The sequence below is a fragment of the Tetrao urogallus genome (genome assembly GCF_951394365.1).
Source record: "Tetrao urogallus genome assembly, chromosome: 16".
Classification (NCBI taxonomy): domain Eukaryota; kingdom Metazoa; phylum Chordata; class Aves; order Galliformes; family Phasianidae; genus Tetrao; species Tetrao urogallus.
In genome coordinates this window covers 12300201-12327556 of record NC_136829.1, presented here as the reverse complement: position 1 = coordinate 12327556, position 27356 = coordinate 12300201, and the positions used below count along the sequence as shown (strand labels likewise).

Below are 27356 nucleotides of genomic sequence, written 5' to 3'. Positions count from 1 at the left end.
CAGTTGTAGAGGTCTGGCTGGGGGAGGCCAGGCTCCTTCTGCTGAGGTGCAGGCTTTGTGCTTGCAGTGTTCTGGTGGCAGCCAGAAGCTGTGAGCCTGCTGTCACTGGAGGGATGGAGTGCTGGTGTTACCTACTGTTGTGACCTGCTTCTCTGGGGAAGAGTCTGGGAGATGGAAGTCAAGAGCCCTGAAATTTGACACTGGAGAGGTAAGCTTTATCTTTTGTAGTCTTAAACAATGCAATGCGTTTGTTTGGAATGAGTGCTAAGCAGAGCAGTGAGGCTGAGCAGCCAAAAGCAGGGCCTGTGGGAGCAGCGTTGTCATGCAGGGCATAGCCAGTAGACTGCCCTGCCTGCCTCCATCTTAGCCAGCCTGGGGATGGGGCTGGGCACAGTGAGGTGATTAGGGTGTTGGAGCTGAGCATAGAACAGGCTGTGGCTTAAAACACTGTGTGAAACCTCTGAGAGGAGTTTTTGTGTGATGTTCTTTGCCTGATTATAAATAATATTTTAACTACTGTTCAAGTGCTTGACTTGTTCTGACTTTGCCTTCTTAGTCACGTCAGGGAATTGGGACTAGCTGTGTACAGCAAGCTAGGTAGCTGCCTTGCTGTGGCTGGTAGGATCCCTCTGTTAGCAGTGTGTTTTGTGCCTTATGCTGCTGCTCGCCTTTCTGCTCTGCTTGCTGCTGACAATGAGCACAGGGCAGAAGATATTTCTGCAAAATTCCCACTCAGCAGGCAATAGAGTCCTAAACTTCTGAATTTGCTCAGTGGAGCGTGAGCATATCCTTAAGGAAAGAATGGGTGTTCCTTTATCCTCATGGGGATTAAGTTCATCACTTAAAACAGGGACATGTAAGCCAAGAGTAGGAGCTGGGAGTTTACATTCTGCCTTTGAGGGCTTATCAGCCCTGGTCTCAGGAACAGCAGAGCTCAGCCTGCAGTTCTAGCAGGAGTAATAGTGCTGCCTTGCTCCTCAACCCTGGGTGGGATGTGCCAAGCTTTATCCCACAGCAAGCTGATTCCAGCTTTCTGAGTAATGCTGTTTTATGGGAATAACTTCCCTTTGATCTGCAGACGGGAGTCCACAACAGCTGCTCTGGGATAGATAAGGACAGCCACTCTCCAGACTGATGGTGTTTGGAGATTAGTGCTCAAGACATTGCTCAATGGGAGCGTGCAGCCCACAAAGGTTGGTGCGTGCACCTGCAGTGTTGGGGAAGGGAACAATCTGCTTGTGTGTCAGGGCTGCAGCATGTTAGCTGTAGTGTAAGTGGACAAATTCCTGCATCTTCCCCCTCTGCTATATACCCACAACTATTACGTTTTAGGGAAAGTGGGAGGAAATGCTATTCTTGCCTGTTTAAACCTGGGGAGTGTGCTAACAGATGGAAGCAAAGGAAGCTCAATGCTAAATCTGGAGGTTGATGCAAAGGTATTTTGTTGGTTTTCTTTTTAATGGAAAAGCCTTAATTGCAAACTGTTCTCTTAAAAGTAAGTTTCAAGTAAGAAGTTCTTAAAGCTTCTTACTCCAAGTAGATTCACTGAAATGCTTCTTTTTGTGTGATTAAACTCAAATGTTTCTTTGGTCTTGTGAGGTAATGGCAGCACTTGCTCAAGGTAAGCATTTTTGGCGACGCTGGCTTTGCAAAGGTCACTGACATGTGACAGATATATGCCCTTTCAGTAGGGATAAGGATAAAGCTCTACATTCTCCTGAAAGCTTGTAGAGGTGGTTTTAAAAAAAAAAAAAAACAAATATTTTATGTGGATGAGCCCTGCTGAGTGTGAGTCACAATGAGTCTGAGAACTGGTCCTCACCAGGAACCTTGTAGTTTTGAGGGTGAGTTGGGCCCTTTCTGTAGGGGCTCTCCAACAGAGAGAGGGATGCCTGTGTAATGCTTGGAGCTGCTATGGCCCTGTGGCCTTTGTTGCGCCTTCCTTGGCACATGGGGATGTTGTGAGCTGGTATTCCCCCCAGCAGCAATGCTAGCCTGGCCTGCAAGAATCAGGACTTGCTTTAAGAGGCTGCCAGAAGTGTGGGTGAGACTGTGGAAATAACCTTTGCCTGTTGTCAAAGGTAGTAGGGAGCGGTGGTGGACATGACTTCACTGCACCCGCTGCTTGGTGTGAGTAACCAGTTCCATGCATTTCCATGCCAACCATCATTTCCAGATGCAATGACTAGCACGGTTTTTTCCATCTCCAGATCTTGTTTGTACTGGCATGATTTAAAATACTTTGTGTAATTATAGTGGTTCCTATAGTCAAACTGCTAGAGCAATGCGTTCTGCTTGGAAGTTTCTTTGTTAGCTAGTAATTTTGGTAATGACAGTAATTCAGATAATCTATCCTCGTGGCGTTGTGGCTTGCAGAAGTAGAGGGCTTTTTTTCTGTAATGCAACCCTATCTATGTATAGCTCAGTCAGTATCTAGTATTCTAAATGTGTTAAAGTAAGCTTGACTGAGAAATTCCAGTCCCATCACCACAAACGTTCTACTGTTACGTTTTAATGCAGTCAAATAAACGGGGAAGAAAAGGAAAGGGACAGAGAGGGGAACATAGCAGGCAGTTGTTGGCACAGGCTGGCTGTATCACCAGGCTGCTTTGGGTGCTCACACTAACAAAGATTCCTTAAACTGTTGGGTAGTTCTGCAGATGCTGGACTTCTCCTGAGCTAGGCATGCTGGATAGAGGTGGAAGAGCCCAAGACACGGTGAGAAACCTATAGGTTTGGTGCTGTGGTATGCAGCCCTGGGACTTGTGGGATGTGCAGCCCCCTGATCATGTCTGTCCTCACAAGCTAACACTTAAGAAACAGCAGCTTTCTGGTAGGGATGGCTTCAATGAGTGGCAACAACTTCAGGAAGCAGATGAGCTTCATTTTGGCCTACAATTCACAACACAATAAACAACTTTGTCAGCCAAATATGACAACATCTACTGAACAGCAAAAATCTTTCTGCTTCTGGAAATGTCTGAATCGTAAAGCTGCTCTCATTTGCTGCTGAAGGAGACACATCTAAATTACTGCTGGGAGAACCTGGTCAGACAGATCAGAGGCAGTCATCTCCCTTGATGTGCAATTATATGTGCTGCTTGCTTTGAGAAGAGGCCAAAGCAAATGGGAAGCAGCAATTAAGGTAGGCACCCGCAATGAAGACTTGAAGCATAGGGCCCGGTGTCTGTCAGTCATCACTGTGCAGAAAATCTCTCCATAATCTTCCTAAACAGAGCAGTATTTTTGAATGCTGATTGAGTAACTGTTATTTTTCCTCCAGAAGATCCTCATATTTAGAGGAGGATGGGAGAAGCAGATGTTGATCGTACATTTTTATGAAAAATACTGTAGTGTGGAAGCTTACCCAGTTCTCGACCCTCAGAATACTCTTCTGCAAATCTGTGTGATTTGTGGCAAGTTGTTCAACCCTACCCTCCCTCCAACAGGCAGGGAACGGTGGTGGAAAGATTTGCCATGCCTTTGTCCAGTTACCCATATATTTTTCACAACTGGGGATACTGAGTCTAGAATGAGGTCTTGAGATCACTGGTGTCTTACCAAGGATAAAATGCCAAGAATCATTATTTTGATGCCTTAAGCAGCAGGAATAGCAAGAGCAGCCTTACTGATATTCTGTGATCACATAATGCATTGCAGATTGCAGAAAAGAACTGTTTAATACTCAGCATGTCATGTCCAGGATGTTTGTCTATAATGTATATGGGAAGTAGTGTGTTTCCTGTGAAGCAATAAAATCTCACTGAAATCTAGCTGTGTTTCGAATTGGTATATAAACAGTTTCAGATATAAACATTTATCTTGTAGGTAACCGATGTGTAGGGTTGTTTCTGCCATTTCCCAGGGATCTGAAAGCCAAAGCTAAATCAAATGACATATTGTTGTCATCTGATTCCAGAGGCAGGGAGTATCCAACAGCCCTGCCAAAGTCCAGGTGGCAGCAGGAGGGCTGAGTTGCTTGTCTGTGGTATTTATGGGTGGCATGCAGAGAAGCATTGTGGAAGATGCTTTGGAAACACGACAGAGAAGCTGGGTATGTTCCACCTTTCCATGCTCTTGTAGTGCAGGGTAAGTTAGACCAGCACACATGCTCCATTTGATCTACAGAAATCTCTAATCTGGCAACAGGAAAGTTTGCTTATTCCCTTTTTTCCTCCCATCTGATACTCACCACGCTTTGCTTGAAAATACTGTAGATGGTGTGAAATACTTTTCAAAACCTAGATAGAGATTCAACTCTCTAGTTCTTAAGACAGAAGTCAGGCTAACAGCTACTTTACTTCTCTTAAATGTACACGTTTTAAAAAATCCCAACGTGAACACATGGATGTGTCTGTAATGGTATCTGAAACACAGCAGTCTTGAGAACTAAAGCAGGTTAAGAGATGGAAAATCTCTGGCAGATCAGGAAGGTGGCTTGACATAATTCTGGACAAATAAACATCAGAAGGGTGGAAGTGAGCTCATCTGCAGGTGCTAAAAAAGGCTGCATGACTGAGCAATCAACCTGTTCATCCAACAAATCAAACCTTCCTCACTGTCAGCCACAGAGCCTTGTAAGGACAGGAACAGTTGCCCTCTATTAAAGAGCACCATTCTGCAACCAGATATATGCTTATGTCTGTCTAGCAAGTTGTTCTGCTGTAGGAACATCAGCATCCCATATCTGTTTGTGGAATTATGTGGCTTACACCATTTATAGGCAGTTTACAGTAAAGGTTTTACACTTGTCCCAGTGTATGCAGGAAGAGTGGTGTTTTGGAAGGTTAACTGTTGCTTACTTGTTAAAAGTGTGGCACTGACCTTATGTTTGTAGGGAGCCACGGAGTACCAATTCTGTTTGACAGCTAGAGACTGACATCAGTGGTTACAATCCTCATGGTCTGGTCAGCTTTCCAGCTGATGAGGATATTTCAAGAGGAAGTAGGTGAATCTGTGTTGATATTTCCCTGTCTTTACCCATTTTCCTAAAGGGATGGGGGATGCACCAGAGAAGACATCAGAGCATGTCCAACACATGGTCTGGAAGTGAAGCAAAAGCAACTCCAGTATCCTGCGGTGTTGGCAGGGATGTTTTGTTCATTTGCTGTCTGAGAGGTGCTGCAGCAGAAAACCAGATCTGCTTCCTCAAAGACTGTAGGACAATTATTATGTTCTCCAGATGGGAGTGACAGTCTTAATTTGCTGTTAGTCTCACCCATCTCCCAAGAAGGAGATCTCCTTTTCTTTTAACTTTGGACTACTGTGTCTTACACACACAACAGGTTTCTCAAGGCTTATTCTTGAGCCAGATGAGAAACATGAAATAGATGAATGCAAATTACAATCTTCTTCCTTTGAAATTAATGCCAATAAAAAGGCTTTGAAGATGGTGCTTTGCAAGTGCTAATTAATAGGATTGTAATTGTGACTACATATTGCTACTGCGGAGGGATTGGGCTGCTAAGTGTTGCTGAAGTCACACAGCTCACCCTGGTTGCAATGATTCCTATTGAACATCTTGCTCTCAGCTGCCACTATAAGCAGGAAACATAAAACTGGGAAGGGCTGATGCCATTTGTGCCTTGGATTGGTTTTACTTCCCACTTATTGCTGTGATGCTGGAAGCATCATAACAGTTCTTCCAGCTTTTGGAGGGAACTGTCTGCCGTACCTGATTAAAGGCTGAAATAGTTGTGAGATTGTGACTAAGTGATACAGACTGCCGACAAGTATGGTGGAGGTTTTGGTGAGTGTACTTCAGTCTGGAGCCCAGCCTTCATCCCCATGCTGACCTCACAAATGCCCATTAGTACTGTTCGCTTGCCTCTGGTCCCGGTAGATATTGCTGGACTTTGGGATCATGCTATATGATCTCTGATGAGTGTGGTCTGAGCACATCTCCACTGGAGTGAGCTATGAAGAGCTTTGTCTTCCTGCAAACCAAAGATGCCAACTTTAAAATAAAAATTTGGAAATAAACAGTTATGATCCACTGAAATTCATAACAAAGGACAAATTGAATCCTTCATGCTGTGTAACAGCCATAAATAAAGGCTTTATGGTTGAGAAGTTGCAGGCAATGCTCCAGCAAAATCGGATTTATTCCCTCCCTACCCCCTGCAGTATAAATCTCTGGAAATAGGGGTTCCAAGGGCTGCTCTGACACAACATTAACTGCAGCTTCTTAAACCAGACTCCCTGCCAATATTTATAGTTCACGTTCTGTGCATGGTATGTGTGTATATTATTGCACTAGCTTTTACAGTTGATTTCTCAGTAGTCATGTGAAACCAAAACAACTGATGGACTGAACTTGGGATCATTTGTGTATGACTCCAGTTTTTTTTTATTTAAAAAAGAGAAAGGATGTATGGAATTTCTGCCTTGCAGTTAGGATAAAAATTGCTTGGTTAAAATTTACTCAAGTGAATGGAGGCACAGCTTTCGTGAATGTTGAGTTACTTCTCCCTCAAAATTGCTAGCCAGGTTTGCAAGAGAAACCTTAAGAGATGGATTTCAACATGTGGTTGTACAGCTGCACAGTGAGGAGCTGTGCAGTACCTCCAGTTACTGTCTGCTTAGAATTCCAGCCCTGAGGTTTTGTAAAAAAAAATAAGGCCTTGGAGTAATTATCTCCACATCTTAAAACTGCAGTCAAGCCTGGTCATTCTCTGTTAAGGAAGAACAATGCAGTTCACTGGATTTTTTAGTGAACAATTTCAGATTCAGGATCCAAATATTGGTCAGTGTTTGCAGAAGGTCACTGGGAAATTAATATTGAATCAGAAGCAAAACTTTATGCTACTCTGTTTGGGGTCAGAGGAGTGTGCTGATTTGTGCTTCCTCCCTGTGTGCACAGTATGCAGTAAAACTGGTTTCTAAAATGAGGAGTTTGCTCTCAAGCATCTTTTCTGAGGCTGAGCAGTGCTTCCACACAAGTGAGACAGATGGAGAGCCTGCGACCTGCCTGCTTTCGTCTACAGCTTCTGACAAGCACAAAACAAAATGGCTTACATTGTTTGGGACCTGAGAAGTGATATCTTTGAGCTCTGACCCTTCCTAACAGAATCCAGACACTGCATCTCTCTGCTTCCATGTATTTTTACATGAAGCACCTGACACAGCAGTGACGAATAGCAGAGGAATAAATCCAGCAGCCTTTTCATTCATCAGCCAAGGCAGAGGTCACCCTGCTGGTGTCACTGCTGGTGTCTGGCCACTGCCAGGGCCACTGCCCACTGCTGTGCAGAGCTCATGTGGTAGAGATGAGGGGATAAAAGGCTCCTGCGACTGCAGTGCAACCCAATGGTGTATATGCTGCTTTGGAAGTTTAGCATCAGCCTGAAGTCCTCGGCCTGAGTTCCAGGTGCTGACACACTAAAGCATGACAGATATGCCGGGGGCCTGGGATCCCCTGCCTTGTCTTAAGAGCTGCCTAAAATAAGATCATTAGGCCCAAGTTAGCAGCAGCACAGAACTGTTAACTGCAGAGTGCCTTCAGCTTCCAGTTCAGAAAGGGTAAGTGCATGTTTCTAATTATGTGGAGTTGCAGTGAATAAAGCCACTTACCCCTCAGCTCCAGACAGAAATGCTCTGTTCCCCAAATTATTGCTGACTGGCTTGGGATTGGGTTTTACTGCAGACAAGCAAAACCAATTCTTTGAGGGTGAGGCTAACTCAAGCAGCTCTGTATAGAACTTTATCCTGCAAATGGTTAAATGCTTAACCGTGCCCACGAAAAGTCTGGACAATTAGCCAAGCATGAAGCTACCTTTCTAAGGCGTAATGGGACTGAAACCATAGTCCCCTGTTCTCCCCTTGCTCCCCCAGTACTTTCCTCTGATGGAAGGGGGAGAAAAAAAATAAAGCAGATGAATGTAAAACCTAAGTCAAAAGACTAAGTGATGGAATTAATTAGAAACCTCACAGTATCAAAATAAGTCTCAAAGCATTAAACTCAGTCCTCTCTTAGTGCCTGGTCAGAAGCCCCTGGGGAGACAGTAATGTGCATACTGGGGAACAAACCATTGCGTTATCAAAAACTTCTGATCTTTCTTTGCTGCTGGTTTGGGAATACAAATTTTGCTGCATTGAACAAAAGGGAATCAATAATTTTATTTAGAACAGAGTAACTCAAAGTGGCCTTAATAACTCATTTGTGTTGCTTAAGTGCTTGGGTAATGAATGATTGTAGTATAAAGTGCTCTTAGTTTTTGCCTCAAGCTCTTGTCAATCATTACCTGATAAATAAAAACTTCAAACAGGCTCCTTTTAACTTAATTGGGCAGTATTTTTCTCTGAAGGAACAGCTGAATACAGTGAATAATGTGCTTGTGGCAGCTATGGAAGCCAGCAGGCAGGGTATCTGGATGGAAACATGCAGAGGATGCAAACTCTGAACTCCAAGGATGAGTCTTTGGTTTTAGTTCATCCAGAAGCATCTGTTCCCATTGTAGGCAGAGCTGAAAGGGGTGAATAGAGCTGCAGAGGAAGTCCCACAGCCCTTGGCACTGCCACTTTGCTTGTTCTAGCCCTGCTCTCCATCTGATTTTTAGGATCTACAGCTGACGCTTCTATAGGAATCACAAATCTTAAATTTACACAAATTTACTCACTTAAATCATTATCTCATATTAGATGAACCTTGGCAGCAACAGAGGCAGCTTCCTGCATAAGGACCAAAGGATCCTATTGTCAGAATTGAAACAGATCTAAAACAGCTCAATTAAGCAAACAGAACATCCTTGAAGTTTGGCTTTGAAATCAGGTTAGAATATCTGATCTATAAAATGTTATAAACGTGCTTTAAAATGTCATTACTCAGATAAATCCAGCAGTTCTGAAGCTGGTTCACTCAAGTTTTACGGCCCTGCCTGTTTATGGCAGCGTATGCATCCGCATCAAGAGTTCCTCTTCCAAAACAGTAGATGAAGAGACAAAGCTGCAGCAGCGCTGTGGACTGACAGAGGCTGCAGTGAACTTGGGAATGGAGTTTTGGCTCCTGGTCTGGGAGAGCTGCTATGAAGCCTCTCCAGCAAATTGTGAGTGTTTGTGGCAAAGCTGGAAACCAACTGGTATTTCGTGATATAAGGCTGGATGTGTTGAAGTTGGTGGTGAAGCTTCTGTTGGCTGCTATATAGTGAGGCTGGCGCTGTAAGGCATGATGATGTCTTACTTCTTTCATCCCTTTGCTAGAACCACATCTGGCTTAAATGGGTGTGGAGAATTTGGTCCGCACTGAGAAGTACTGGAAGGTTCTCTTAGAAGACTGATCAAGACTTACAAAGCCTGGGTAGACATCAGTTAGGTCAAGAAAGGTCTTTCCTCTCACACTTGGCTGGACTTTACATCAGAACATCCTGCAAACTTATGAGTGTATAATTGCTTGTGAAAGGTGATAGTTTAACTCCAGAAAGCTGACAGTTTAAGCTTCTGGATCAGCAAAATGCATTTATGTGAACTGGCACAACTCTGCTCACAGTTCAGAGTAAACAAGAACCCAAAAATTACTGTTATGCCACAAAGATATAAAGTTTAGTTAATACAGGAATTCAGACCGTTACTTTTTTCAGCTGCCTCCATAGCAATGCAGTGTGGTATCCACAGTAGGAAACCTCCTGCCAGCAGCATCTCCGAAATATGCTAAAACAATCTAAATTAGAAAATGTCAGCTTCTTGGCTGATGTTCCTTTGGAGTTTCTTTTTTCCTTCCTTGTGCCTCTATAATTTTATTGGGATGACTAAATCTCTGAACTATGTTAGCAGTAAACAGAACTAATTTACCCCCCGCTTCTTTGAAACAGCTGCTGACAGCTGCACTATAATTCAATCATAGATCTTTGCAATGCACTCTGCAAAACATATTCATATTTTTTTTTTCATATTCTTTCCTCTGTTGTAGTTGGGCAAAAGGAGCTGCACCAAACAGTGACGTGCTGATTTTGCCAATACACAGAGATTGAGCTACATGGAAACAGATGCTCAAGGTGAAATACTGCCCAGCCAAAAAGGTTTTTTGAATATAGGGAGAAGAACCACACAGATACACGATGTTGTTGGGATATCTTTTGTAAAGTTGCAATGATTTATTTTACTAGTTTGTACAAAAGGCTTCTGACAACTGCTCTATGAGAAGAACCAGAAATGTGTATGCATTTTTGCCAACTGTTAATAAATATCTTCTTAAATAAGGAAACAAATGTGCTTAGGAACTGAGAATCATTTTTCCTGGATGTGATTGAAAAGGAATTCAGAGATGGAAATAAATAATTCTTCTGCTTTGTGACAACTATTTACATAAAAATGTACAAACAGTGAAACTGATGTTAAGCCTAGCAACAGGAATCCTATTATGTGGAAAAAACAAACAAACAATCCCCACATAATATTTAATATATGAATCCTATACAGCAAGATATTGCAGTCCAAGTTAAAAAAAAAAAATGCAATACACCAATGCTGTGACCACCAACACAGAAACAGTTGCAGGAAAAACTAACCCTTGACTACTAAATAGTGGAAGTTCAGATCTGATTAGCTCATAACTTCTAGGTAGCACCTTACCTTCCTTCAGGAAGCTTACAGAAACACTGGTGTACATACACATACAACGTCCAAAGATTCTTCTGACCTGTAAGATTTCAATACCTCTCTCTAAGAAATGCCCTGAGGGCAGTTTTGACATGACTGCTGTGGCTGGTCTTCTCTGCAGGCTCCAGGGAGGCACGTTTGGCTTCAGCAGTTGTCGTGGCTGTGGGTAACAGCTCGGTCAGCCTCACCTTGCTGCAGGTGGAAGTTCTCTGCGGCTGTGTGCTGTGTGTGCTGCGGGTGGGCCGTTCCTGCACACGTTTGAGTTGCCTGGTTTGGAAGTGGGGCACATCTGGAGACCCAAAGCCTACCAATATCGTGGAGAGACTTCCACGTTCCCATAAGCCTAATCCTGCTTTGTTGGGAAAACACCAATTGACTTAAATGCAATTAGAATTAGACCGTCAGAAACAAGTTTCCAATTGATTTCACAGAGTAATCTTTTTCTTCCTTTACTTGTTTGTTTGCTTTTTTAAACGAGCCATCTGGTCTGGATTTGGTCCGTGACTAAAAGAAGAGGAGCAGGGACTGATTTCCAAATTCTCGTGGTTGCATTCTGTTATCTTCTTTCTCTCCGTTCTCTAAGGAGGGACCTGAGGCTGAGTTTCCCTGCCGCAGTATCGCATCTCCTCAGCGTGCTGAGAACCGAGTCCAGGCACTTACTGATATTCTGGACCCATCTGTTGGAGGTCCAGACTTTAGAAGCTTGAGGATTTAGAGCTGGGTTTGCTGAGGACCTGGTGTTTATTTGGACAGAACTTTTTTTTTCTAGTGTAAAACTTCAGCCAGTCCCGCTTTTGTAACTGTGATGTATGCCCAAGTTTTGAGTCAGCCCGCGATCGGTTACTGCTACTCTGTGTTCTTATCACAGCGACTTCAATCGAGTTTCAATTACATAGATGTGATGTTTGTGTAACCTGTGCTTTAAAAAGAAAGAAAAGGGGTGGTTTCTTGTCTCTGCTTCCAGCTCGTTGATGTGGCTCCTGAAAGTGTTGGTTTGTTGTGGGGTTTTTTTGTTTGTTTGGTTTTTTGCTTGTTTGTTGTGTTCGGAGATGAGAGCAGTAGTAGAGCAGTGTCTTGTATTGTAATCACTGACCCTGGAAAGCAAGGTCCCCTGCAGTGCCAGGGTGGTGCTGGCAGTTTGTCTCTGCTCACAGCACCTTCTGACTCCACGTCTTTGAAAAGGTGTTGGAATTTGTTCTGTCATTGAAGCCAATGGATATTATCCAAACAGGAGGAGGATCTTCAGCTGTCTTTCATAACTCCATATAGCTGATTGGGGTACCTCAGCTAAGCATTGGGTTTAATCCCAAATTGTTTCTTAATGTTTTGCTGCTTTCCTGTTTCAAATTCGTAACACATAAATTCTTTCTGGTTGCTACAGGGAATTTCTTTTCCCTTGAGTAAAAAAAAGTATACCCTAAAAGTCTTGTTCTTTGGAGTTACTTTCTTCAGTTCTCTTGCTTGCCTATTATGATTTTCTTTTCCTGAGAGTGGTTTATCCTTTTGAACTCCATTCAATTCAATTCAGACATAGCTTCTGCTCCTGCGATTTAAAACTGGAACTTGCATCCAATTAAAATTGCTTCTGCTTATGAAACTGAAGCAAACAGAGGGATGGAAGTAATAATTCTCTAACAAAATACCTGTTCACTCCAGGTATATTTTGTTCACTTATTTTATTGCAAACTGTGTTACAGGAACTACACATGCTCAATAGTCACAGCACATTCTCACTTTGGATAATTATTAATTTTTAATTCACAATCAACATTGGTGAATTTGCAATCTTCTGAAAGACTCGTTTGCAGAAGTATGTGTTGTAGGAGCCAATTTTGTAGGCAGATTTGATTTTAAATGGTTTCTCTGGCTTGTTTCAGTTTACAAGCTCATTGTCTGTAATAAACTAAAACAAAATGTGTTCAAATGCCACTTAGATCCAGAAACTGCTCCATTGTCTGAACTTTCAGAAGCCCAGTCCTAAAAACTGGGATTTTTGAGCTCGTTGCTGCAGTGCTAACCTTTCCCCCTCCCCCAACATCCATACAAAACTCTCTTTACGAATAATCTTACTCTTTCCTACAAATCTAATGACAGCCACATGCTCGTACCACCATGTTTCTGTACTTTTTTAAGATAACGTTGGAGCTGTCATCAAAATAGAGCACAGAGATAGCATTGAGTTGGGTGGGAGCGCAGCAAGGTTTCGGCACAGTCTCTGGGTTTATAAAGTGAACCTGAGGAATTAAAGCAGAAGCATGTTAAGGTTTCCATTTCCCTTCTCCTCCCTCATGTTTTTGTTTCCCAGGCAGCCCTCTCTCCCCCATAAGCACACACAGACATGTTTTGAACACCTGGCTTTGTGTACAAATGTCTCGAGATGTCCCCTGCATGTATGGAGGCTGACGCACGCACCCAAGTCAGATCTAGTTGGAAATCTTTCAGTGAAGCAGGTTTTCATTAGAAAATTCCCATCTGTCAGAGCAGCCAGTGTTCTGCAGAAGTGTACCAGTTCCAATAAACTCTGCAGGACGTGCGGGTGAGGTTTTGGGAGCAGTCCCACAGGCGCTGTGCGGGGGGCCCAGTACCAGCTGGCACCAAGGGCTGCGGGTCCCTGGCTGCTGCTGCAGGGCCTCCAAGAGAGGGAGGAAAGTAAACAGTCCTCCAGGAGGAGAATATGCAAAGCTTCTTGTCTTGGATATGTGGATGCTTCTAGCTTCCCTAGTGCTTTTTGCAGCGCTGTCCTTAGATGTGCATAGGCATAGGACACAGATGAAGAAGAGGAGGGAGCCTCCTCATGCTCCACAGATGCGTTCAGGGGACATGGCTGTGTCAGGAGGGTGTCCCCATGTCAACTGGGGATGCCGTGCAGCCAGGCACCAGGGGCTGGTGTGTCCCTTGGCCACTTGAGCTACTGTGGTGCCAGTGCACCAAAGCATTGGCTTTGGTGAAGCAGCTGGGGTCCCCAGTGGTCCCTCAAAGCACAGGCACTGTGCCATGTGGATGCGCTGGCTCAGGACTCCTATCTAGACATCTTTGCACAATTGCATAAAATAAATACACCCACAGAGCAGCTGGGCTGTGTAATTTCGGGTTTTGCTGACCCCTTCCTCAGCCTGTCCCCAAATCTGCTTTTGGAGGCAGCATGCTGTGCTGGGTTGTTTTTTTCAGGAGATGCTGGTAGTGGGTCTCACATCCTGCTCTTCCCTCCCCATGCAGCGAGGCTATACAACCATTAAGATGTCTATCATAGGGCCCCTTTAAGCTAGAGAGAGCGTGTCAATGCTTGCAGCAAAGACAGGGTAATTCCTCGCCAACTATTAATTCAGGCCACTTGGCTAGACATGTTTAGCCAGATGCTGCAGGCATCTCAGTGAGCTAATGCAGACCTTCCTTCTCTCGTTAGCATAGAGACTTTGGGGGATATGAACTTATTTCTGAGCAGCACCTATTAGAAATAACTCTACTACAAGGTATGTACACCTACCAGTGTCTGCACAATGGCATGATTTGTAGCATTCATGTATGAGTTCAATGGGAAAGCACATTCTCCTTCACAGTAATACGCAGCATAGCCCTCTGGAGCGATGATCCAGTCCTTGATTAATTGAAGACATTAGATTGTGGAGAAAGACAGCAATATTGTGCAGAGAAATACAAAGTAGAATGGCACATAAATCTATCAATTCCTATGTCTGCATACAATTACAGTTGCTTGCAAAATAAAAAATCAGACATGCTGGCCCTCCTGCTGCTGTCTAATACACCTCTAAAGCAGCTGCCCTTCCTGCAGGGTCCTGTCCCACCTTGCAGACGTGTCCATGGAGTCACTGAAGCTCAGGGTCAGTTTTATGATCCATGTGGCAGTGTCCTCCCGGTTGCCCACCCATCGCTGACAGAAATGAAAATACTTTAGCCAAGTCTGAAAGAATTGCTGGAGGATGTGCTCCCAGTGCTGCCAGAGGGAAATACAGGGCCCTCAGTATCTCACAAGGACTCAAGCATGCTGAGTTCTGGCCAGTTTCACACCAAATATTTGGATATCCTAACTGCGCTTTTCCAGCAGACTAAATGCGGCATGTAGTTTTGTTTTTTTTCCCCCAAGGATAAATAATAATAATTTTAAAAAATCCATTCATTAGCTTGATCTCTCTAGCACCCTGAAGCACCATTTGCAGAGGCACCAGTCGTGTGCAGCCCTTACCTGCCAGCCCAGGTCCCTGAAGCTGACGTAGAGCTCGTGCTTCTTGCAGGCCTGGCGCTGGTCGCTGCTGCTGTTCTCTGTAGGGGACAGGGGCTGTTAGGCTGGGCTGCCCAACACCACACAACAGGAGTTGCTCTGCTCAGCTGTTGTGCTTGCTGATGCTCTTTTTGTTTGGTTGTTGTTTTTTTTTTTAAACCAGTTTCAATCTCTTGTGCTGTAATTGTAAAATATAAATTGCACTTCTGGCCAAAGGCAGCCTGGGAAAATGCTTTTTTGCCCCCTGAGTTTTCTCTGACCTCATGTTGGCACAAACCAGATCTCTTTGGTTATTGCCTACTGTAGGAAAAGAACTTGTGAAAGGACTGATAGGAGAAAAGCAACCTTTAATTATTTCCTATGCTTCAAGCTGTCTGAGCAGAATAGCTGCACCTTCAGGCTTACAAAGCAGAGCTAGGACATAATGTGAAACCTGTTCTGTCCAGTGCAGCTGCAGTCAGAGTGAATGATGATGCTTTATGGCAAACCCAAAGAACAAAGCGTGAGCTACAGACCTAGGAGAAGTACCAACTCTTGTTGGAAACAAAATCAACACAGGGGCCTCAGGCTGCAAGCAGACACTGCTTTGCAGGGGCTTTTCTGACCCGCTCACAGAAGAAAGGAATTATTTTATCCCTCATCCATCCTTTAAAAAGCAATTGATGTATCAGTTAATAAACGTGCACACTTTAACTGCAAAGCAGCAATTGCCTGGGGAACTGCAAAACTCTGAGCTCAGAAATGCAAGATATGGAAAAGCATTTTAAGAGACTCCAAGATTTGGGGTGTAAGGTACAGAAATGCATACATGTGGGCAGGTCAGAGAAGCCACACCTGTCTCCAGAGCTGCAGAAAAACATCATTAGTCCTAGGGCAGGAATGACCTGATTGAAAGTAGGGAGCTGCAACACAACCGAGAGGGAAGAGTTGTTCCACAGCCTTGCGGGTTGCGCCAGACAACCTCCAGGAAAGGCAAATCATGTCTTGTACCCGAGGTTGTCCTGCTCCTTCCACCTCTTGCAAGGTCTTTGTCTGGTGACGTGCTCACAGAAATAGAGCTGGAATGCAGTGCTGCCCTCAGTGGAGCTAGCCCTGTGCTCTGGGTCCTGCTGGGAAGGTCACTGAGGGCCCGTTGTGCTGAGGTATCTCATAATTAAACCGCGTTTCTATTTTAAATGCCTGACAGTTTTCTTCCATATTAGGGAAGTGCAGCTCCCCCCAGAATAGCTGCAGTTATCCTGAGCAAAGAATGGGTTTTCCTCATTTGGGATCATTAAGCCTTTGGGTGGCTGCATTTAAAATTGCAGCCTTTTGAAAAGCTACAGTATTTCAATTTGGATCCTCTGAAATACATTATTGTAGCACTCGTGTTACTTCTTTTAAAGTCCTTATCTTACATCTCCAAATAAGAATTTACTCCGTGTGAGAGCTTCTGTGTAGATGGCTTTTCTTTTTCAAGTTGGGTTAGGATATCCCTCATTTCTACACTGTTTCAAAGAAAAATAGTATTGTTTTTTGTTTGTTTGTTTTGTTTGAATAACCCCTAATCCCTGAAACCAAGTGGTTTCAGACCAGCAACCAAAAACTAGCAGGAAACCAAAGAGATAACAGCCAACACCGAGCATGGGAGGAATAGTTCCCACGTAGTGCCCAGTCCAGCACAGCACTATCCCACACCCAGCAAAACAGGCCCAGCAAACCTCCCTGTACCTGCAATGTTTGACACCCGGAAAGCTTCCTGGTTCTTTGGTGTTTTGGATCGATTCTGGCTCCTCTGCTTCCCTCCTGTGGAGCGGATGCTGCGGAGATGAACCTCGGTGGCTTTGAAGAAGGCGACCGTGAAGGGCTGCTTGTTCTGTGGGCCGTGCCTCCCAATGAGCCCTGCCAGCTTGGGGTTGATGCTTTGCCCTTAACAACAACACAGCATTGAGCAGGATTGTGTTAACTTTCCATTTTCGGCAGACATTGTAAGTACAGCAGGAGGGAGAGCTGCTGTCTGGTCCAGAAGGGTGGATCCTAGGTGCATCCATATGCATCAGTACACCGAGGGCCTGAACTTAATGGGCAAAGCTACTTCTGAGGAGAGCAGCTTAGCACAGCTAACTTCATTTTATATCTGCATGTAAAAGTTACATAAAATACTCCTACGTATAATTATTTTACCCTAAATCCGCTCAGCATTAACTTTTCCTACATTCTTTACAGGGGTTTCATTAAGTTCACCAACCTATAATTTGAAGTGATCCTATAAAAGGAACCATAAAACTCAGCCCATAGGAGCACTAAATGCCCACTGGAAGGTTATTAACTTAAAATAAAAATGCCTTGTATGAAATACTGTCAGAGTTCCAGATATACTGCAGCTGAGAGAAACAAATAGTTGAGATGTTCAGAGGCGTTTTGCTTATTGCTGTATCTCAGCACTAAGGTAAGCAGTAACCTTGGTCCAAAGCCATTCATCACCACGTGTGCTTCTTTCATCCCGCACTTCTGAAATTAGTTTTATTTTTGCCAAAAGCTCATTAAGTGGTTTTGCTGTAGAATTAATTGTTTACAAAAGAGAGGTTTATGGTAGGTGAGGGCATCCAGGGTCCCTGTGAACAGTTTCCTGGGCAGGGCACCAGGACAGGTCAGGTTGAAGTAGCAGAAAGTTACGTATGAAGACTTTTGTGTAGACACACATCAGCTTTCAGCCTAAGCTCCTATCTGGAAATGTGCCTGGTTTGTGTTTGAAATAAACAAGGCTGAGTGCACAAAGTGCTTAAGCAAGCACCCAATGCTGAATAGATAGGGAGTTCTCATCCTTGGGCTTTGCCAGATCCAAGCCTTACTTCCTGAAAGCAAACTCAGCTGAAGGAACTCCATGAATACTGTCCCAGGCAAATCTCTTTCCCCTTCAAAGAAGCCTTTTTGTTTCCCCAAGTTGTTTCATCTACCAGGTACCTCTGTGGCTGCAGTTTTTCCAGGGTAAATTATTTCACCTTTATGGTGTACCTGGAGATTAAGTCGGTGGTGTGCAGAGATGCGAGTGGACTTCACACAGAAATTTAAGTTCAACGGGTTTTCATTAATGCAATAAGTTGCATCTGAGCAATTAATTCCTTATTTAACACCAATGTGTTCAAGACCAGTACAGTCCCAATGTTTTCTAAAGGGAAAAGAGGCTCTGTATGAGAGTGTATTCCTTTCTATTATTATTAATAATAATGGGAATTCGTTTTATTAAAAAGGAGTGGAAAAATCCAGTATTTGGGTGTATAGAAGTGTTAGAACCAGGTAGTGAAGTTAAACCTGAGGGCACGTATGTAAATCCCCCGTAAGCAATGATCAATGTCTACAAAAAGAGCTAAAGCTGTGCTCTTGAACCAGAGGGCAAAGCATTACTTGCTTTTATGAAGCTGCTTTTTAGTACTGTCAAATAAGGGATCTCAAGCAGCAGCTTAAGCAAACCCAAGGTGGTAACTGCTGGTGCCAAGCGAGGCAGATTGGAGCAGGGCTGAGAGCTCTGCAGGCTGCTGAGTCACTCCAATATTTTTCTTGCTTGCTGCTTGAGCTGATCCCCATTTTCTACGAGTAAAATTCTACCCTGTGATTCCACATCAGTTATACATGTTGATACCCATGTGGCAAGATTATAAAGAAATGATGAGTTACTGAATTTCTTATCTGTAATCTCACCTGGACAATACTCATGATGACTTAATTTTTTTTTATTATGGAAGCTGTACTGGTTTCATGGTTGGAGATCTCTATATTTAGGGACAGATACAAAGGAAAGGTCTTTCACTTAAAGCTTTGGGAGTTGCCCAAGCATACAGCGTTCCAGCAAAGCCCTGCTGTGCTTTCAGCAGATGATTTTCATATGAAATCCAGGTGTAAAAGCAGCTCTCTTGCAGTTGGTCTAAATCCAAAACAAAACTTGGGGAGCAAGGAAGGACATGTCCTTGCCATTCAAAATAGAAAGAAAAATTCACATGCATGGTGGAGAAATGTGAGAGCAGAAGTAAGCTGCCAGGGGACTCGATTACAAACAGCAAGAGACAGTCAGGCTCTGTATCTCTGTATTTACTTTCTGAATGCTGCAGTTGGCTTTCCTAACCACGGTGACAGGCTGATTAAAGTATTTTGTTAATCTATTCTGAGAAAGCAGCAACTTATTTTTTACATTATTTCAAACACGTTTGTAAACACAGCTGGATTTTTCAGGAGTGTAAAGAGAAACCAGATTCCTGGTTTGCTTTGAGTGATGTAACAGATGAGAATGCACAAATCATTGGAACCCAGGTTTTCTGGTTTTGAAGACTCGCTCTGATAAATTTGATTTATGCTTTTAAGGGTTTGCTTCTGACTGCCCCAGCTCAGCACATCCCATGGCTGTGTGTGTTGTTCCTCGTATGTGGGACCCCAGAAAGTCACAAGTGAAATCTGTAGCCTATAAGCAAACAATTACCTGGGTTTCTCCTCAGTAATGAAAAAAAGACTGACCTGCACTGTGAGAACACCAGACCAGGGCTGGGCACAGCAGCAGTAAGGTGTTCTGAGCAGAAGAGCATGAGAGTGATACTGTAGTACCTATGGAGTTTAGAGATACTAAGCATACCTCCAGCTACTGCTTTCCTATGGGCTCTAGGCTGGATCTGTATGATTTTCCTCTGTGTGAACCTGAATTGAATGAATGTGCCATCACTCCGGGCACATCTGTAATCCTATTTCCTTTAGGAGGCAAACTGGAAATTATAAGCAAAGACAGGTGACTGAAAACAGGGTTGAATTTGTCTTGGCTCAGTCCTCCTTACTCTTTCAGTTTTAAGAGTTATGATAGCTTTTAAATCAAGTGGAATTTGAATCTTTGTGTAACCCTTCTGAAAATAGTTGAGAGCCAGCTCTTCCCATCCATTCTCAATCATCACAACTGTACCTGGAGAAATGCAGTTGTTGTTCTGCTGTGCAGTTGCCAGCAGTGTACACATAGCTGTGTGCACATCCCAAACGCGGTAATACTGACATGACTGCACACAGATTACTAATCTGCTAAGGCATTGGAGTACACCCTAAACTTGAAATGTGTCTTTTTCGCATCTTGAGCAAATAGGGAAAATCTTAAGGAGAAATATTCTCATGAGATCCTGTTCAAAGGACAGAATACTGAGTGCTTAAGTCTTCTCCTGTCTGGGACCATATACCCCAAGCAGATATTCACCGACTTAGTTTGAAACTCACCATCTATGCTTTCCACAGATAGCTGCAGGCCAAGGTTGTGCTGTGGATTCACCACCCAGTGATTACTGGTCGCAGTGATGTCAAACACCAGCCACCCCTCTTCTGCAGCCCAGATCGTTCGGGAGTCGAGCAGGAACAAATCAGAATCCCTGAAACAAGAAGTGTAACTCCCAGTGAGTTGGACTTTTCGCTGGGACCTCTGAGTACGTTCCCATACGTGCTTTACGCAACACGCTTGGTTGGCTTTCAGGAGCAGACAGGTTATTCTGGAGCTGGGCTGGCGTGCTTTCCTGCCTAATCACCTTCGTATGAAGTGCTTTTCTCCTCTTCAAAAAAGGGAGGATGGGTTGAAGCAGAGTTGAGGTGGTTTGGGGTTACTTTGCTGCTGCAGTTAACCTCAGAGCTGCTGATGCGACTTTGGAAAAAATGCTTGCCAGGCACAGATTTGCAAAATTACTGTTTGCATATGCAAACCTAGTAATTGGGCAGACAATGCTGCTCATTATCCTTTCCACACATCATTTCCTGACTTTTATGCATAATTGTAGCACTAGTGCAAGCCAGCTGGAACACTGTCGTGCATATATTAACATATGTAATGGTTTTTTAAACTTGTTCATCTGAGGTTGCAGATAATTGATTGAGGCAATAACCCTCTGCACAGTCACAGGTTTGCATTACATTGGGCGGCAATTTCCTTTCAATTTGTTCTTCAAAATTTTAGAAGACCACTGCTGGATTTTTCAGGTTGTGGAACTGAAACCAGATCAGTAATAGAAAGGATTTCATGCATTTAAGAAGGGTGAAATCATCCTGGATTTACAAAACATTTCCTGGCAAATTTCTGTAAAATGAAAATTTGAGGGGAAAAAAAAAACCAAACAAACAACAGGTTGTGCAAAGGAAAGAATCTTCTCTTACCAGAAGCTAAGAAAGAGATAAAACTTGTTGAAAATAGTAACAGAATTGGATGGCGGTGTGGTTCCTTTTCCCAAAGGACTTTACAAGAAGAAACAGGGTGGAAGTGCCTAGGCAAGTCCTGCGAGGGCAGTGGTGCACTAAGGTGATAACTGGTTTCAGTGTAATTACATCCTTTTGAATGAAAATACATCCTTGGAAAACCCTTTACTCATGTCCTCGGAGCTAGAAGAAGGCCTTACTAATTTTGCCACTATTGCACTGTCAGTGCAAATACATGTTTATTTAACTTAGTTTTCTCAGTGGCTCTTGTTCTATTAAGTGATCAAAAGTGAATCAGAGAAGAGCTGTCAGCATAGAGGCTTTTGCCTTTCAGATTTTAGTAATTATTTTCCCTGGGAGATACAGAGAAATTAGAAGCTTTTGCCCCACACAACTGACTCAAAACAGAAACAGAGTATTACTGCAGCATTCTTACTACCTACTTCTCCTCTCAACCTTTGTGGGTGAGGGTGTGTGAGGGATGATGGCTTTCCTCTGTGAGCTCATAGATGTCACCACCTCTGGCTCTGGGCTGGCTCTCATGGAACTAAACTACAGAAATGAGTTCCACAGAGCATGTGAGCACAGCACCAAACGTGTAAAGGGAGGATTGTGTTGTTTCCTCACCGGTGCATGACACTGTTAGCCTCTGCCTACAGCACAGCTGCGTGTGTTGCATCTGCCCGTGCTGAATGTGACAGCCTGGGGACTGCAGTGGCTTTCTGGGTCAGCTCAGTGCAGAACAAAGAAGAAGGTCTCATCCTTGCAGGAGATGTTCTGGGGGTGTGGGAAGGAGGTAATGACTGCGGTGCCTCCCTTTGCCCAGCACTTCTGTGCCGTGCTTCCTTTTCAGCAAAGTTTTGGTTTGTGGAAGAAACCCTACGTGAGAATTGAACTTTATGTTTTCTTGCCAGTACACGGGTTCCTACACGGAGCACTTCAGCAGATGTTTGTGCAGCCAGGGCTTAGGAAGGGCCTGTGGGGATGGAGAGGATCAGCCCAGGTGTGGGATTTGCTCTCTGGAGCTGTCAGCTCCGCTGGGCACACCTAGGGCAGCCAAAAACAGGCATCGCAGATACCCCCCTCCCTCTGCGCCTGTGGTAGTTACAGGAATGCATGATGCTTGAGCTCAGACCTGGGGGGCGTGCAGATTTCCCAGGGTTCCATCCCCACCCTGAAGCAATGGCTGCGTTCCCGCAGTGCATGACACAGCCGCGCGGACACCTCCCGCCCTTCCCTGTTTACAACACGCTGAGCAGAACGCATCCCAGAGGAGCTGGAGATGAGGGAGTAGTACAGATTGGGCCATTCCGATGGCTGAGTCCAAGTTTCCAGAAATGAAGGACTTTTATATTCACATACTGCATCATTTAAGCATGGCCCCTGACTGGAACTCATGATTCACACAAGGGTTAGTTAATAGGGACTTGGCTTGCTTGGCTTTTCTCCCTTGTAGTTTGCAGGTTGAAGATAATAGCAATAATGATGTATATACATTTTTGTTAACTTCTGCTCAACTTCAGTGTTATTACTCAGAAAAAAACAGCCTTTAAGCCTCCCATGCTGACATGATGCAATCAGGGTAACCAGACAACATGAGGCATCAAGTACCAGGGTGAGTCAGGCTGGGAAATTGTATAATGCATTTGTTTTCCTGTAGTTACAGCAATGTGCAAACAATAGGCCTGTAGGGGAAGCCCAAAGTGAGAGAGATCAAAGGGATCCACTAAGGAGAAATGTCCTTCCCACGCACACTTGGAACGTTTGGACCCAAAAAGTCCTTGTGTCAGATGCTCCCTGAAGAAGTTCAAGCACCCTTGGATTTGCACTGTCAACTCTGGCCTATCAGCAGCGGCCAGGACTGGGATGACAAAGCTGCCTGGCCTTGCAAGCAGAGCATCTGACACTCCTCAGGTTCCAATGAAAAGAAACCTCCTGTTTTGCTCAAAAGAGCAACCTCCCTTTAAGTGAAAGGCCCTGCTTCCTAAAGACTTGTGGCTGAACAGTGTTGAATCACTAGCTAATAGACAACAATCCCTTTAGACATCAGTGTTGGGTAACTGTATGCAGCACAGCAAAGAAATGTTATTCTACTCAGTCTTAAAATTTGTTCTGAGGGCTCCTGATTAATGAGTTGTACAAGTTAGTGCTAGTTAAGTCTGATGCGACTGGTTGTGGTGTTTGATTTGAGATAAAGATCTAAGTGCAAAGAGAAGGTTTCCAGTGCACATCTTACCCACTGGTACCTGACCTAGCAACGGTGTGCACGATCGTGGAGCAGGATCAATAATGGCTTTACAACCGGGAGGCAGAGATGCGCTTTGGTTCCTTGTACCTCTGTTCAATCCCTTAATCTGAGACATTCAGAGCATGTGGGAAACTTCACTGAGCCTTCTATCAGGCCAAGAGATACAAAAAGGAACACGATCCCCATTTCACAGAAAATTAAGCTGGGACATGGAAATGTTAATGTCCAGATTAGAGTTACATAAATGGTGAAGTCTGCATCCAGACCACAAGTATGTTTTGTTGAGACCACATCAAAATGGTTCAGCGTTCAAAGTGCTTACATCAGTGGGAGTGTCAAAGCTACTAGAGATGATAAAACTCAGGGCTTTCAGCTTAGGCAGGCCAAACAGTATCGGGCTGTCGATGCAGCCAGGGCTGAGGACAGGAGGTTGGCACTTGTCTGCTGATTGCTTCAGTAGTTCTGGTGTGCTGGACACTAGAAAGGAGACACACCTCCCACTAGAAAGCACAGCCCAAAGTTTATCCGCGGGTCACATAATTGCTGTGTGGTCTACAAAATGTCCTTTGCTAACTCAGTGTTTCTGGACTGAAGGTTGAATAACAAGTATTGCAAAGACAGGCAGGCAGGGGAGAACACGCCTGAGACTGGAAAGCAGCTGGAGTTACGGATGTGGAAGGGCTGAAGCTGCTACAGGGCTGTGTGAGCAGGAGTGGGATAAGGAAAGGACAGGAGGAAGTGCAATTCATAGCAGTAAGGGTAGGTGAAACAAAGAAAAGGCAAGTAAAAGCACCCTGAAAGGGAAGAGCCAGAGAGTAGCTGTGTGGCAACCCCACTAATTCAAAGATAACAGAAAGGATTGACAGCCATCTTTGCCCTTTGCTGGAGTATGTTTTCAGCTTCTCAGATACATGTTAGTTTGTAGCCATAAAGTTTGTAGTAGTTGTTAGTTTGTAGAAGAAATGTATCCCAAAATCAAAAGCGCAACATCCTTCTGTCCTTCTGACCACAAGACCTCGGGCTGGGGTACGAGGAAGAACAGAAACCAATGGGAGAGACCCCACAAAATTAGAAGTTGGCAATTCTACTGTCCCAAGAGAGAACAGCAGATCAAACTTGGCGATTTTTGTTTATACTGTAATAAGGAATATATTGCCTTTCTTCTGTTTTCTCCACTCACCTTTCCCCATCCTCTTTTTCAGCTCTGTTATTTCTAGCTGCTGGTTGACACTAATAAGCACTTCCAAATGGGATAAAAATAAATAGGAAAAAGCGCAGGCAGCAGAAGAGAAGCTGGCTCTGGGCAACTTTCATCACAACCCGAAGCGAGCTGATTGCTGTGATGTGCTGCCCTCCCTGTAGGCTGAAAGCCTTGATGGCAGCAGCCAGCCAGCAGGTCCTGCAGTCCCCTGTCGGTGTCTGACAACACGAGGAGTGCACTCAGGCTGTCCAGCTGCTGCTCAGCTCTGATCCCAACCTGCTAGACTGAGCAGCGTTTGAAACAATAGCCGTGCTGTGACACCTTGCAATGGACTTCAAGTTGCTTTACAAATATGGGTCAGTCCTCCTCAGTTTTTAAGTGGGCAATGCTGGAGGCACAGATATGTTGAATGTCTTACTGACTGAGCGTATAAGCCACAGGAGCGCAATCCTATCCTCTTGACTGGTATTATAACCCTAGAGGAGTTCCTTAGGTCAGTGGCGTGGTGCAAGCTGGCAAATTAACTGGAAGGTAGCCCAAGGGCAAAGCTGGCATGGGAGCTGTGGGCCATTCATGTCCAGGTTTGAGCAGTGGAGGCAGGAGAAGGCAAAAAGGGCACCCCAGGAAGGGGAGAGGAGGTCTGGGGTTGGCAGACATCTGTTTGGATTAAAAAACTGCAGTATCCAGATTCCAGTTTGCTTGGTGTCATTGCTTAAAGTTGGCTGCAGCTGTCCAAAGACAAGCTTAGGAAAATATTTTTCAGACTTTCCTACTCTGAGAGGGCCCCAGGATCTCACTGGGCCTCTCCCTGGCACATGACAACACAAACCCCGTGCAGCCCTCCTCCCACACTGCCCCAGCGTCCCCAGCCCTTCCTTCCCTTGCATTCCCCCCTGGTAAAAGCCCTCTCATGCTCCCAGAGGAGCGGCTGCCAGCAGAGCAGCCTGTTGCTTCCCCAGGTGAAGGCATGGACCCAGCAGGGAGCACAGAGTGCTGGAGGTGGTTTCGGAGGGCTGTGATGCTGGTAAGACAGGTTTGTGAACATTTTGTTGAATCTTGGGAGAAATAAAATTCATTTAAACATTTCAACACATTCTTAATTCTGTCTCACATGTCCCCACGGCTGTTCTGCCTTTTCTGGATAGTGTTTGAGAAGGAGATCTGGGTTTCAAACGCTGATTAAAAGTGGCATTGGGAGACTTTGGTATGGAGCCTTTATGAAGCCCCTTGTACAAACAGTGCTGAGAGAAATGAGGTTATGTACGCATCTCTGACTCTTCATATACAGATGTTTCTGCTGTACTGAGTCACTGTTCATTAGTGCATTGCTTAGCTGAGGAAGAGCCCAAGGGAGGATGCAGAATGCCTCCTGCAGCTACTCAAGTGCCTGTGAAGAACTGTGCTTGCTCAGTGAGTTCAGGACTCGTCAGGGGTTTTGCAGGCTGCAGTGGCTTTTAGGAATGGTCTGAATGAGACAACTAAATGCAGCTCGATCCTTGGAAAGCCACGAGGTTTCCATGCTGGAGTTTCCTTGCTGCTGTGTCCAAAAGCATAACGTGATGAGGACGGTTACTGACCTATGTGCAGACATCACACACACAGAAAGATCAGAACTACTGTTAGTACCTTTCTAGATGCTGTCAGAGTACCTGCAGGTGTCGTCCTGGTGCTGGGATGCTATGTTAGACTGTATCTTTCTTCACTGCACAATTCCTTGAACTGGTATTTTATGAAGCTCCAAAAAGAAGGCACATCTATCTCTCCTGTTGTGAGGACCAAAGCCCATCTTAGTTACAAAAATTACATGTTTCAACCATAACGTGGGAACAGATCCCCACAAACAAACAGACCCCCACAAAGGACTCTGGAGAGGGGCTCAGGTTTGATCTAGGTGTAGAAGTGGCTCAGTTTGAAATACAAACTAAAGCATTTCAGCTGCAAGTCAAACCTGGGAATGCATCATGCAAGATCTTATTTTCTGTAGGGCTGGTAACATGAGCATTCAAATCGTTCTCTGCCTTTGAAGCCTGTGAAATCCACAATGGCCACAAAGCGAACGTGTAACAACTATGTTAGGATTACTAAAGGCTGGTCAAGTACCTGGCTTTATTCTTTCCAGTAACAAAACTCCCATCCACTTCAAAGGGGTTGGGATTTACCCCACAGTGCAAGTGCTGGGTTCGCTGAAATTGAAGATGAAAGCGTAGTAAGGTCTGTCAGCTTTGGAAGGTGCAGACAGATGAGCAAGTTTGAGCTCTTGAAGTTGATGGGAGCTTCCTGGTGCCTTTAGTTCCCACTAGCAAGGTTGGTGACCCCAAGCAGGACCTCATGTCCTGCTGCTCAGCACCTTCTTCAGCCCAGATGCTGGCTTTACGAAACTCTTTCCCAAGCTTTTGGGTGAGTGAACCATGAAGGCCAAACAGAAGTTGTGCACACAAAAGCTTTGGGACTTGTTACTTAGTCAAAATATCGACTGTTTTCTCAGTGTTTATTATATTTGGAACGTTTTGCTCATGAAGGTACTTGTTTGCTTACAGTGAATAACTGCTGCTGTGTGCCTGCAGAATGCTATACCTGCTTTTTTACACAGGAGATGTTGATAGTTTGAAAGGTTTGCCTTGCAATGAATTCATAGATTTGGAAAGACCAGAAAGATTTGGTCATTTAGTCTGGTTGCCTATAAACACCTGTGTTTATAGCTTCGTACTGACAGAGATCATTCATCTCAAAGTCCTGAGGGGCCTGCAGCCTGCTACAGAGGGTGGAGCAGTGCTCCACAGAGCGAGAGCTTCCATCCTGTGTGCAAGTGTCAGTATCACTGCGTAGAGAATTTCAGGAACAGCCTGCTGTGGGTGCAGCCATCAAGCTGTAAAGACCTATAGCTGTATTTTCACCCG

At 44.4% G+C, this 27356-nt stretch overlaps 1 protein-coding gene across 1 annotated transcript in view; it reads right to left on the bottom strand.

The window, feature by feature from the left end:
- Positions 1-12677: 12677 nt before the first annotated feature.
- Positions 12678-27356, bottom strand: part of BMP7 (bone morphogenetic protein 7) — a gene marked incomplete at both ends in the record, with an annotated part of 40561 nt that continues 25882 nt past the window's right edge. Inside the window, 5 exons of the mRNA XM_079543437.1 lie at positions 12678-12827; positions 14078-14188; positions 14795-14871; positions 16541-16738; positions 20051-20199. Coding sequence (XP_079399563.1) covers positions 12678-12827; positions 14078-14188; positions 14795-14871; positions 16541-16738; positions 20051-20199 — 685 coding nt within the window. The remainder of the gene's footprint in view (positions 12828-14077; positions 14189-14794; positions 14872-16540; positions 16739-20050; positions 20200-27356) is intronic.